General features: G+C 41.2%; 1 protein-coding gene and 2 long non-coding RNA genes across 3 annotated transcripts in view; 1 reads left to right on the top strand and 2 right to left on the bottom strand.

The window, feature by feature from the left end:
* The window catches only part of fmn2a (formin 2a), a 46413-nt gene that overhangs the window by 3512 nt on the left and 29013 nt on the right, over positions 1–13888 (bottom strand). Inside the window, exons 14-16 of the mRNA XM_077496238.1 lie at positions 11591–11683; positions 5718–5769; positions 1596–1745 (exon numbers count right to left, since the gene is read on the bottom strand). Coding sequence (XP_077352364.1) covers positions 1596–1745; positions 5718–5769; positions 11591–11683 — 295 coding nt within the window. The remainder of the gene's footprint in view (positions 1–1595; positions 1746–5717; positions 5770–11590; positions 11684–13888) is intronic.
* LOC144001705 (uncharacterized) lies at positions 1849–4589 on the top strand. The gene is made up of 3 exons (XR_013278554.1): positions 1849–2336; positions 2699–2785; positions 2867–4589. It is a non-coding gene; the product is annotated as an uncharacterized LOC144001705 (long non-coding RNA).
* On the bottom strand, positions 2536–5365 carry LOC144001703 (uncharacterized). Its single transcript, XR_013278552.1, has 3 exons — positions 4638–5365; positions 3966–4193; positions 2536–3693 (listed from the first exon to the last, which is right to left on the bottom strand). It is a non-coding gene; the product is annotated as an uncharacterized LOC144001703 (long non-coding RNA).

Raw genomic sequence — 13888 nt, forward strand, 5'->3', positions numbered from 1 at the left:
CAGTCAGAACTTTGACAAATTCTAAGATAAAGAATAAAGTGATAAATAATCCAGTTAAGGAAATATATATATATATATTTTTTTTTTATTTATTTATTTTTTTTAAACAGGAACATCATATTGTAGAATAAAAGTTGTATTATTTAGGATAGTTCTAAAGTCCAAGTTTTTCCAAATCTTCAGAGATGAAGAAAAAGTTAACATTTTTCCCAAAATATAAGTCTTTATTCAAAAAATGATTTTTAAAACTTATTAATATTTCAAGAATGTACAGTATTAGGATTATCTCAAGAATAAACTTTGCATTTAAAATAATTGGAATATTACTGGAATAGTGTTGGGTTGAACACACTATGATGGAGTGACGATCAATTCATCGTTAACAAAACGCTGATTCAGTTAATCATATGCCCTACGAAAGCCAACCATAATGGTTGAGGTGAAGCAAAACGAGTTCGGGACCAATAGAATGCTTTGGGCTTTTTGTGAACAACAATAAACTGTCACTGTCGGCCTTGTGTGCATTTGCATAACAATCCACGGTGAGGGAAGATTACAATCTTTAATTGTGCGACGACCACCAGCACACAGCAAAAGCTGCATGATAGCTCGGGGGAAAGGGTCAAAGAGTTCATGCTTTCAAATGCTGTTTGTATTCTTTCCTGCCGTACAAGCCAAACTTTTACTCGAGTATCACTATGTGATCTTCACGTGGCATAATGGACCAATTTGCTTTTTGTTGACATGCATTGTTATCAGTGTATCCATCGTAGCACTGGAAGCCAAGTGGATGCTGCGTGTGTTCTTTTCATTACAGGGGTGAAGACCAAGATTCGTGTCATTTCGCCTCTTTTGCCTTCATGAATCCGAATGAGCGCGATAGGATCTATCGAGTGCACGAGATGCACTTGAACTTGTTCAAGAGTTGAAAGCAACTGTTGAATTATTGTTGTCATAAAAGTCATAATATTTTAAGGAAAAAATCAAGAATATTTCAAAAGATTTTATTTTGGGAATAGTTAGCTGTTAGCTTGCTTCAAAAACAGAAGTGACCTTCTTCTCTTTATGGTTGAAGTAAAATGATGAAACTGACTCAACTAACCAAGTCATGTAAAACAAACAAGTAAAGTATCTATTTAGGTTTACCATTTGTGTTACTTTTAGTTGTTGTCATTAGCATGTAATATATCAACATGGATCATTGTAATCTTCTGTTTGTTTTCTTTTCTTGGTGAGATTATAGTTCAATTTCTTGGGATACCTTCTCAATGCTAAGTAGCTAGCTAAAAAACGAATATATACCAGCTAGCTAGTTAGCTACATAAATAGCTAGACTTGTAAGTGAGGCTATAGTCTAAGTTAGCCAAGCTTAGTTTTTATTTATTTATTTATTTATTAGCTAGCTAGCTAAAAGACTTATACATATTAGCTAGCTAACTAAAAACAAACAAACAAACAAACAAACAAAACAAGCAAGCTAGGCTAACTTTCCAACATTTGCAATCTCACAGCTGTGCTCTATTTAGCTATTTATGTAGCTAGCGAACACACACTCCATTCATCTATCTAGCTAATCCGGGGTCTGTGTAACTCACCGTTCTTTTAGCATCAGCTTGTTGTGCTTCTTCCACTGTTCTTTAAAATCCGTGGAAAACTCATGCCAAAGGCCGAAAAGAGTGTTGGGTGACGCCTCTTTTTCTCCCGGTTTGGGTTTGACAGAGAAGGATGTGCTCAGCTCCAAGAAACTGAAGGAAGAGGAGAACAAAAAAGAAAAAAAAAACATGAATATCCAGACAAAACTATTACAACATGAGATAAAACAACAATTCAGTTGTAGCAAAAATTTGGCTGCGTCAAGCAAATATGCGGAATCCAGACGCTTATCTTGGAGTTTGATTCTTTTTAGAAACAAAACAGCGAATAGGTCGCTTGCACATCGTAATGCATCATGGGAATTTTTTCTTCGGGCGCCATATTGGGTGTCCGCCGGTTCACAAGGTACACTCGCGAGTTACACGATAGAGCTTATCAACCTGATGTCATTTTCGCAGTATTTTCACGATTTACCGGAAGATCAAAAACAACGATACAGGCAGAAGGTGTCTCTGTGTGGCGGGATTGATCCTAATTACGTCCTGACCAAGGGTGATTTTTTTTTTGATGGAGAAAGCTTGCTGGCCAAATGTGACATCTCTGGACATCTTTCACTACCTCGTGTTGACAACATGCTCCATAACACGCCAACAAATCCCTGGAGGCTTACAATTATTTTGTAAGCGGGTGGATACAGAGTGTAAACTTTAACATCGCATCAGAAGAAACGGTTGCTGTTGCACGTAAGTAAACCACATGGTGTTGGTAATTCTGCACACAAAAATGTTGATTTGTTCTCAGGCTTCCTGTTATTGTGTTTACATGCACAGCTAGGTTTACCTGATGTGGTTTTTCTAATCATTTTATAACAGGCAAATATGGCAGAGCGTATAAGAATAAAAAGTAACTATGCACAGCCTCCCCGTGGCTTAATTAAATTTAATGCTACCCTTTCACTAGTTACATGTTAATCAACTTATTCTAAATGGTTAAGGTTAACCACTCTCAGAGGACGTATTTTTAGTTTCAGTTTCCAGTACAATAAAACGTGTTCATGGTAACTACTGAGCATACTGACAGCTTTTCTTATGATCTCACGGTTAAGGAGGCTGTCACAACACCCAATTTCTGTCTGGTGCCGGATGGCAACAATTCCCATCACTTGTCACGACAACACCAATAGTATTACCAGGTATGTATGGCTTTACTTTTTGTAGTTTCTTATTTAATTCTATGTTTCATATTTTCATTACAATGTTTGTAATATTTTCAGATTCAGGCACAGATGAGTTTAACTGGACGGACTTCTGCGACTTTGTGGTGTGGACAAAGTGTGATTGAGCGAGTCCACCCAGATCGCTCGTTTTGGCCAGAGTTTTTTTTTTCCCCAAAGTCCCCTCCTTACCTGAACTGCTCGGGAGAGCATTTACTAGATCAGCAGTGGACTTCCAGTGTTCCTGCTCAGCCGCTGTCACCTACCACTTGCTCATGTACTTCAAAGATGCGGAATAAAGTAGTTTTTTGTGCTGCAGCAGATTGTAAAATCAAATGATATCACTTGAAGTGTGCCAATCTAGACTGCCAAAAGGACAGTAGTTTTGTGACAAGTGTGAAACAAGGATTATTGGGAAAACTGTAACACAGTACTGGTACTTGTCTTACATTAAACAAATTTAAAAGAGAGCAACTTTTTCCTCTGTACATAGCATAATGAAAGTCATTGCGTACCCCATCAACATTACATCATACCGTCATCTCAGGATGGTAGGCACCTGTGCTAAAATAAACTACATTAATTAACAGTTCAATTTTATCCCTGAAATTACTACATCTAATCATTATTCACTTCATTTTTTTGTGCTTTTAGAAATAATAGAGATTTATGCCATTACTTTAAGAGGGACCATATTGCACATTGAGTCAAATCCTGTCATTTGTATTATGTACAGCTTTGTAAACAAACCCAACAATAGAATTTGTATAATCGCTGCCTTTATTAGCTCCAAACAAACAGTCGCATGTTGTCCTCCTCCAATGCTTTGATGCTCGTCTTCGTTTCCATCATGTCATTGGCAATCAAGTCGGTGTGGCATGAGATCCCTAAAGAAATAATAATAAAAAAAGATCACAAAAAAATACGGTACCAGTAATAGGTTTAATATAGTACAGTAGTATAGTTTTTTTGTCAGTGTAAAAGAAATGTACACATTTTGTTGCATTTTTTAATGTATGAACATTGCTACAGGCAAATACATATTTCTATAAACACTTCCAAATGTCTCTAAAATATAAGGTGCATGTACACACACAAACAAACACATACATTCACTCATGCATACAATATATCATGTAATGAATTCTGAGTGGCATACCAGAGTCAATGATGTCAGCAGTACTTGAGGGTACAGGTTACTGGAGCCATCTGGCTGCATAACTGCAACAATCTCTGCCACTTCAAGTCGCCTTTTCTTTGCTTGTCTCTCCTGTGCACGTTCATATCTTGGCACCGACTGGGCTGAGACATAGATGTAACTTGGGACCCAACTTTAATGTTGGAGCTCAGTCGGGATGATTGGACAGAAAAACGGGCGCAGGGCGACCTGTTAAAATAAACAAATATATAAACAAATAAAATATGGAAAGACTGGTTATTTTACCGCAGTAGGGTGGCCGTGAATAAGTTCTTTAGCATGATGTGTAGGCTACCGAATAAGTTCTTTAGCATGATGTGTAGGCTACCGGGGGTCTGTTTACTTGCATCACCCCCTTCTGTCTCTTTTTTCCAAGTTTACATTTTGCCACCAAAAAACATGTTATCGGCATTAAGAGCCCAAGACTAATCAATCCAATTTCAGCAGTAAACACTTTGCACTGGCACTACTTGGGTGAAAATGTTCGATGTTAGCTTTCGGCTAACGTCCGCTAGCCAGCTTGTACTACCGAACTTGCTTGCTCATGAATCCAAAACATAAGCAACTTGCCCATATATGGGCGGTCGAAACGTTATTAATCCTCATGCATTAAATAAAGGTAAACAAGCTTACCGCTCACAAAGTGATGGCTGCACACACGAGCCCAAAATAACGACTTCCCTCCGGAGTCCGCACTCCTCTGTCTCCAGGCCCTGGTTCCTAATTATTTTCGGAATTCGGCAGAAAGGCCGACCATTTTCCCCCTGGGCTTTGTTCGAACAGCCAACGATGCAGCAACAATGTACCATTTTAAACGCAGAAAACAAACGTGATAAATACGTGTTAGACCGAATCGCTACGTAAATGGAGGCCACCCAGCATGGCGACTACGAGAAATCCGAGGCGGAAGTGACGACACGTGCAAGCGACCTATTCAGAGAACAGACCCAACTTCGTACTTAAGTCAGAACGGGCTGGAGTGTATCACAAACCTACACTAGCGCAGTAGTAATTTTCCTTAGTGCTTGTATTGGTGCCTTTCAAGTTGACTTTAACCGACACTTACACCCTGGACCGGTCGCCAGTCAATCAAAGATACCTATTCCAACCCTGATTGTGAGGAAGACATGCTAACTACCAGTTCTTCATTTTGCTCCTTTCTATTCTATCATGAGTTAGTTTCAAGTCAGGCAAGTCCTGAATTACTTTATCAAAACTCAAACAAGTCAAGTGCAGGCGATGACGCAAGTTTGCAGTGGATCAATACAGGGGGACAGGTTGGGCTCTCTTTGTTTGGAGTGTGCTGTAGGAACGCATTCCTCGCCAGCCGTAACACAAAGCTGGAGCCAAGGCTGTCTAATTCTCGCTCCGCTTAGATAAACAACGCAGACACCGCACAGGGTTGGGGCCTCCCGTCTTACTGAGGCCCCCAAGGAACGATGGTCGGCTGCACCTTCCTTATAACCCAGGGAACCAGAAGCCCTAAATATTGACAAAGCGGCAAGATTATGTACCTCTGTGAATATGGCATTTAAGGCTTTGTTGGATTTATCATCCCGTGTTGCTTTTACTTCCAAACTCACAAATCAGGACTTTGACGCACAAGAGCAGGCCTTATGTAACCTGTGAGATGGAATAAGAGGAATCCACCTACCGGAGAGGTGAAGAATCTGCGGGGAAAAAAATACCAGGAAAGAAAGTTCAAGGGCTTACGTGGTTTGAGTCTCTGCCAGTTGTTTCTCCTGCGTTTCCAGCTCACTTTTGGCTGAAAGAGAGAGAGAGAAAACAAGAAAAAACATTTTGTGGGGAAAATGAGAGGAATGCGAGCAGGGATGAGATCACCGACAGGCCGACTTGTATGTACACGAAGCGTTCCCGCCTGCCACCGTTAAACCAACAGTCGTCTTCGCGGTCGCCGGAGTGCCACCGAGCGGCTGACAAATGATTCTTACGGGGTGCAGCACAAGTGGCTCTTTGTGCAGTTGCCTCCCAATGGAGATGGATGGCTGTGTGGTGGTCGCCAGTGCGAAGATGGAACAGGAGTGTGAGGAAATTCAAGATTAGCACATGACTGTGTCCATTTATCTCGACAGTCCCCCAACCAGGACCTGTTGGAGACTGAAGAAAATCTATTGTGTCAATTCTTAGAACCACTCTGCGGACTCTGTATCGGTCCGTCGTGGTGAAAAAAGAGCTGAGCCAAAAGGCGAAGCTCTCGATTTACCGGTCGATCTACGTTCCAACCCTCACCTATGGTCACGAGCTGTGGGTCGTGATCGCAAGAACAAGATCCCGGATACAAGCGGCCGAAATGAGTTTCCTCCGCAGGGTGACCTTATAGAGATAGGGTGAGAAGCATCCGGGAGGGACTCAGTCGAGCCACTGCTCCTCCGCGTTGAGAGGAGCCAGCTGAGGTGGCTCGGGCATCTGGTTCAGATGCCTCCTCCCTGGGGAGGTGTCCCGGGCATGTCCCACTGGCGGGAAGCCCCGGGGACGAACCAGGACATGCTGGAGAGGCTATGTCTTTCGGCTGGCCTGGGAACACCTTGGGATCCCGCCGGAGGAGCTGGTTGAAGTGGCTGGGGAGAGGGAAGTCTGGGTTTCCCTCCTAAAACTGCTGCCCCCCGCGACCCGACCTCGGATAAGTGGAAGAAGATGGATGGATGGATGGATTCTTAGAAGGGGGTCAACCTAGTGTACACAGGAAAAACCCTGAAATCTCCAGAGTTAATGCTCTAATTTTGATAACCCTCACTGCTGCACGAAAAGTAAAAAAGATTCGGCACTGCTGCACTAGTCAAAATTTCAAGCAGTCGTAATCTCAGCGGCCATCGGGGTCACTTGGAATGGCGGTGAAGTGTGACAGCCTGGCTCGATGTAGGTTAACTTATCTCATCTCTGATCCGCCGGCTGCCTGTTTTGTTTTCAAATAGAATAAGAGCAACGGCGCATTCGATCCAGAGGTATGTTTCCCCCCTTTTGGTCCATACTGTCGATGGTGCTGCCGAATAATTGTCAAAGAGGGAGCCAGTCGTCTTCTCAGGCCCCTCGCGGTCAATAAATGTACGCTAAAGCTGCATTAAGCTGTCAATGATCAGCCATGTCCTAAAGTCACGTCTCCTCACGGGTTCTTTTTTTTTCTGCGAGGTCGACATGACAGCAGATAGAACAGATAATCTTTCCTGGCGCAAATATATGTTCAGCTCTTATCCCGGGGAATATCGGCTTGCGATGTGTAATTGAAGCCAGAGCAGCATCTAAAAGATCTTGGAGAAACCCACCGGGAACGACGCAATTCCACGGTGCTAAATCACCCATCAGCCCACCACAGTCCCATTCCTGGCGGATGACAGCTCGTCAATATATTATGATCAATCTGTAAACAATATTCACGAGGCTTGATATCGGGAAGTTGTTTTGGTCCTTGAGAGAAGTAATGAAGTAATAACACACATGATGAACATTAATGAGAGTTGTAACATCCGTCCGCTATCAATTGGGTTCTTGATTTGACGAAACAATACTCTCGAAAAGCTAGCTATAATTGGAGCATTGAAAGGCGATGGTGAAAGTAAACATTTGACCAGTTAAGAAAGATAAAATTTGATGCAGATTAGACTGCAGATTGAAGATCCGGGCAGTGGTTTGTTAAACCTGGAGGCTCACAAGGCTTTCCTTGCCCCCCACCAGGCTGAGTTTACTTGCAGACTAAAGAAACTAAATTATCTATAGTTGTGAATGGAGGTTTGTCGATACGTGTCCTTGGCTGACGGACTATCCCGCCTTTAAGCAGAGGTGGGAATCCAGGTCCAGAAAGTAAAAACCCCGTCACAGTTTGGCTTTAGCCCCTTGTGCTAGCTCCCTAGCAGGTAACCGAGCACCCGGGGAGCTAGCTTGGGAGCTCGCTAGCTAGCACCTGGGGCTAAAGCCTAACTGTGGCAGGGTTTTTACTTTCTCATCCTGGATTGCCACCTCTCCAACTGCGAAGGTTCCAACTCAAATGCGACCTAAATAAAACACGATCGAAACTGTCTGATGAAAAGCAAGTATCCCCACATTCTGTGATTTTATTATTAGCCAGAAAACAACCAGAAAAATCTGCGTTCCAGGCATAACTAAACTGACAAAGCATGTACATGGTTTTCTCTTGGACAGCGATATGACAGTAACGTAACAGTTTATTTTAGTAATAATACGGCAAACGAAACATCAAATAACATCTCATGACTGTTTATAGAAGAATTGGGGAGAATGGATTGCAATCCCATCCTCTGGTAATCTGGATGTCTATCAGAAACACATTATCCGACAAGGCCCGATGACTGAGCATCAAAGAGCGGCGAGAGAGTTTGTGAAGCGAGCGGCAAAAATGGAGCGAGACCAAACAACGGATTTCCAACATGTCCATTTCCAATGTTATTCTGTGGTTAGTTTCATGGTCAGAAAACAAACAAAAGCGGTTTTAAAACTATGGAGCCAGAAACCGTTTAACCCTCGGGCCTTTTGGAGATTAGCGGACAAAAAAACAAAAAAACATGACATTTGGCTCATTTCTTGTTTTGTTTTGAGTTTTCTTCCCCACCCTCCCCTTTTCTACCGCCACAGTGGCGGAACCCCAAGAAACCCGTCTGGAGCCATGCGAGTCAAACTTCCACGCTCGCAATCGTCTCTCAGAGGAAAAATCTTGTCATGTGAATCAAAGCGGGAGCTCCCACATTTCGCTCCACAACCCAGAAAAGGGAGCGCACGAGAGAGGGTCGGAGAGGAGCGAGGGGTGGGTGGGGGAGTAAAGGAGGGCGCCAGGAGCTTTCATGTGCAGACTTCCTTTTTCGAAAAATCGGACAGCGAGCTTTACCGCCGAGCCACATATGCTCCGCGTTATACTTCCTCATTTGAATACAAAAGCAGCCGGTGCGAAGCCTGTGGCATGTTCCTTCCGAGGGATTGGTCACAGTCAGTTAAATGTAGCCTGGGTCAAAGCCAACGGAAGGCAAATACATTTATTGTGATGTAAAAACACACAGTAAACAATGTGGAGTCATGTTTTGCTGCTGCTGCTGTATATTCAATTGTGCAAAAAACAGTTTTCTCAATTCTTCAGCATTTCGATTTGTAAGCCTGCAGTTTCATGTCAGTGGTATGTCTGGCTGTCGCTATGCACAGTATATTCTGTAGAGGCAAATTTTACTCTAAATTTAATCTATTCGGTCCCACTCTAAATAGAATGAAACTTACATTTGGACGGGGGTAAAATAATAAATACAAATGTGACCCGCTCCGGCAAAAGGGTCCGCATGTCGGCAGGATCAATCTCGAGATATGGACGATATTGGACAGTTGGACATTTTTTGCCCTTTTTGAGATTTCTCCACAAATACCGACCTTGAGGTCTGTAATTTCATTTCAAAGCAGCGCAAAAGCCAAAATTGTAAAAGAAGTGTATGAAAATGAGCAATTATTAGACAGTAAGCATCATAACTAGGGGATGTTTTTAGCCTAGCTGCTAGCTTGCGCCACTTCTTGCCCATCATGTAGCCACCTAGCGCTGAGATTTAAAGTTTAACAGGCGATATAATCAAGAACTCTCCCTAAAATTTGACCATGCCACAACACAACTTTTGGAGGTGCTTCTGAATGTAGAATGTAGAATGTAGAATGGACCCTCCAAAGTGTGCACCTTGAATTGGAACACAGCTAATGAGCAAGCTAATTCAATATCTGGGGTGCATTAGTGTAGATTGTACCTTGGGGGACAAAAATGGACTCGACTATACCACTTTTTTTCCCTCTCAGTTTCAATTTCATTGGATAAATTAGTCAAGCATCTTTTTGTTTTAGGGATGAACCGCAGAAGAATTGAATATTAAGATGAAGCTGTCAAATTTCTCAAGTATTAACTCAATCAGGATGTCCGTTGTTGATCTGCGGATGAACTCTGGCTTTTCAGGTCAAGTTTGTGGCTCGCTTACACAGACACATGAAGACGTTTTGTATTTGTACGAGTACATCGCATGCTCCAGTAAATATTTGAAGTTGGTTGTTTTTGTCAGGCTGACAACACATCTGATGGTGGGTTTGGAGTGACATGGGGAGGGCGAGGGAAATAATAATATTTTAAAAAATAAAATCTGTTTTCAGTTTTTGGACTTTTGCTCTAATCTTTGATTCCTCAGTGAGATACTGGGTCAGTTTTATTGAAGCGAAACCATGTGAGACCGAGGCGATGAAAAACCACTTTCGGTGTGGGGCTGTTGACATCTGAAATGTGACACCAAGTCAACAAGCTGCTTTTTGGAAGATGGATTCTACTGGTTATGACGTACACATTATTCAAATGATGGTGTACATTAGAAGTGTGAAACGGCATAAATTCAACTACTTTCATACAACGTTGTCAGCCGGGTAATGTAATTGTGAAGGACATTGAAAGAGGAAGTGCGCATCAATTCCTCATCATCATCATTTAACAACACTTTTGGTAAGCATCTCATTGTCAAGGTTTATTTGATTTCCATCGGTGCAGAGATAGACGGAGAAGAGTTCAACAAGTGACAGACTTCTTTTCTGCTTTTTAGTGTACAATTATAACTACATCTTACTGAAGACTTTCTAATATTTTGCCACCTAGATTTACCCATCCGTTTGTTTATAGTGCTTATTCTCATTGGGGGTCAAGGTTGAGTTACAGCCTATCAACTGCACCCTGGTTGCCAACACTATTGCGGGTCACATTTAGAGTAGTGTCGCTTCTTTTTTTTTTTTTTCTTCTTTTTTTTTTTAAATAACCATACGAATACAAAGTAAGAAATAAACCGTAATCAAGGAAAAAAATGCTTTTTAAATACAGTAATGCAAAATTAAAATGAAACTGATGTCGATTAAATGATTGATAATCGATAGATTAGTTATCTAGCTAGCTAGCTAGCTAGCTACCTAGCTGGCCAGCTATCTAGCTAGCTAGCTAGCTAGATAAAAGTGTGAAAACTATTGGCCAGAGGCTTGCAGGAGTACCCACTTTGAACAGCTAATATGTTCATCTACTAATTAGAAGTTTGTGTTTCAGTCATAAATCGTCAAATAAAAAGGCTATTATAAAGATATTTTTGGTTAATCGCTTAAAAGCTGTTAATCGGAGAGCAGCTTTAAACAAACACCCAGAGTTTGACGATGATCAGATACATTTTCCAAGAGTTTTTTATTTATTCATTTATTTATTTATTTATTTATTTTAATATGACCTCTTAGGAAAGGGCAAAAATTGGACTTCCTGTTTGGTTTAGGGTATTACTCTCAAAAGACTTTTTTTGTAGGTCTTGGGCAGTTTGATTTGCCTCAAGGTTATGGTGTCTCACCTTGCATGTTCTTTGTAGGATTTCCATTTTACGCATAATTGATGTGCCTCATTTAGAGACAGACATTCACACTCACAGCTAAGGACAATTTAGAGTCTTTGTTAAACTGAACGTGCACGTTTTTGAGGGAGAATAAAGCTGGAATATGTACTGTATTCCATACATTTATTCAACTTGCTGTACAGATACACATTGCCAGAATGTCCAAGATGTGACACAGTGCGAATAACTCACCTTGGCTAACAAACGCATCCATCTTGTCCTTGAAAGGCTGCAGGTTGTCTTCCGAGGACAGCTTGCATACTTTCTCCGTCTCTCTGGAGCACACTGAAAGGAAAAAGGATGTGATCACCACGTGAAGATACGCAGAACGTCACCACAGGTTACACTTTGGATTTTATTTTTTTTTTTCCCCTCAAGACTTTATGACCCTGGATGCAGTGCAGGCAACAAAATACTAATACATGCTCGAAAGGTTTTTGCATAAAGTGAATACCGATGTCATAACGTGCATTCTTAGCACTTTTTTTTTTTTTCCCTAACAGAAATATGGGATACCTCAAAAACGACAGCCAATTCGGGAAAGAAACAGTCATTTTTTGATTTAGAAACTTGCACCAAAACGTGTTTACCAGCATAACCCTTGCTTTTAAGCAAATATTTTTTTTTGTTTGAGGGCCATATACAGATAATAGGATGCAAGGGCCACGGTAAAAGTGTTTTTTAAATGCATTAAAATATGCTCAAATCAATCAATCAATCATGCAAGAAATGATCTATTGTTTTCTAGTAGCAGCTGAAGCCCAATCTTCATATTCAGAACCAAAACGAGCGCAAACTGTGGATTGATGACGATTGTTTAAACAGTTTATTGATAATAATTTATGCGATTTGATTATAAATCAATACCGAGCAGAAAGTTTGATTCTTATTTTACTTATTTTACCTTTGAATACAGCGCCTATAACGCGGTTCAGATTTTTTTTAGTGCAAATTTGCATGCATGTTTTTTTTTTTGTTTTTTTATAGTATGTCCCTATTTTATAAAATTTATGAAGGTTTGACAATTGAGAATGTATAAACGAGAGAAATGTGAGAAAATGTAAATGCCTCGATGAGAAAAGTGTATAAACTGTGTGGTGAGGGGTTTTAGAGCCTTTAAACAATTATAATGAATGTAAAACATAAAGCTAACCACTTCGTGGATTTCATTTATTGCGGGTATTTTTTGGAACCTAACCCCAGCGAAAAACAAGGGATCACTGTACTCTCAACTGTATCTTATAACGAGCCTTGCAGGCAGTGTCAAATGTCATTTTTAGTTTAAAAAAAGTGGACGGTGGGCCGCAAATGGCCCCCGGGCTCCCGTTTGGACACCACTGCTCGAACCGATACCCAACGTCAACAAGGCCGAAGAGGCCTTCGTGTATGAAATTTAGAAAGCATATGTCGCCTCCCCTCACGGGGCCGAAAGGTCATTTTAGCGCTTATCGGAACACCCCCCAGCCTCCCATTTGGAAAGTCGACGTCTGTTAGAGAACTCAGCAGACGTTAGGTCACCAAGATCTCCGCAGGTAGAGCAGGTGATGACGTTTTTATGTGCGGGTAGTTCGGGACAACGCCGTCCGGAGGGGGTACCAGACATGCTCATTCTCCGAACCCCGCTGCGAGCGATTCAATCTTCATGACTTACAAATTACGACATTTAAAAAAAAAAAAAAAAAAAAAAAAAAAAAAAAAAAAAAAAAAAGTTATCTGGCAAAGCGTATAACACACGTTGATTAGTTTAACAGTTAAAGCGCATAAAACATCCTGGGGACCAAACCTGGTTTGGGGAATTGATGACGGAGACAATCTCACACTTTAATATTTGCACAAAAATACATTTTGTAAGCGCCGGCGGACATATCAGTCGTTGGAAAGTGCTGCCGAGTGCTTCGAGAAAGAGAAACGAGCCATTTCCCAACAGCCACATTCGTTAGGTCTCTTCACTTCCTTGTCAAAGCGCAAGCCAAGCAGCACGTTTGCTTCCAGAGATCTTGATCAATCAATCAAATGGGTTTTCCATCCGTTTCTTGATGGAACATTTGGAAGTTATCTCCTTTTGTAAAAAAAATAAAATAAAATAATTGCCTCAGACATGAAGAGAGGTGCTGTTGCCAAAAGCAAAATGAATTTAGAGCTATATATTAAGATAAAACTAAATAGCATATTACAGAAATCTCTAGATGCCATGAAAATGCCCCCCAACCCCGCAGTGAACAATTTAATCGGACACTTTGATATTGCAAGACGGCTATAAAAGAAAAACAACAACATGGCTGAGAAACACAATACATTCATTGCTTTTTGCCTCCATTGATGATGATGATGTCAGATTAATGCATCTCAAATCGTCCCATTTGAAGGTCAATCAAAATCCCAGATTATCCATCCATCCAATTTCTATAACTGGTTGAGAAATGAGGTCGAGGAGGGGGGGTCAATCACAGGGTGATCATGAGCTACATGAAAGTCAGCTAAATGCTAAGC

This window comes from Festucalex cinctus, chromosome 14, assembly GCF_051991245.1.
Source record: "Festucalex cinctus isolate MCC-2025b chromosome 14, RoL_Fcin_1.0, whole genome shotgun sequence".
In the NCBI taxonomy this organism is placed as follows: Eukaryota; Metazoa; Chordata; class Actinopteri; order Syngnathiformes; family Syngnathidae; genus Festucalex; species Festucalex cinctus.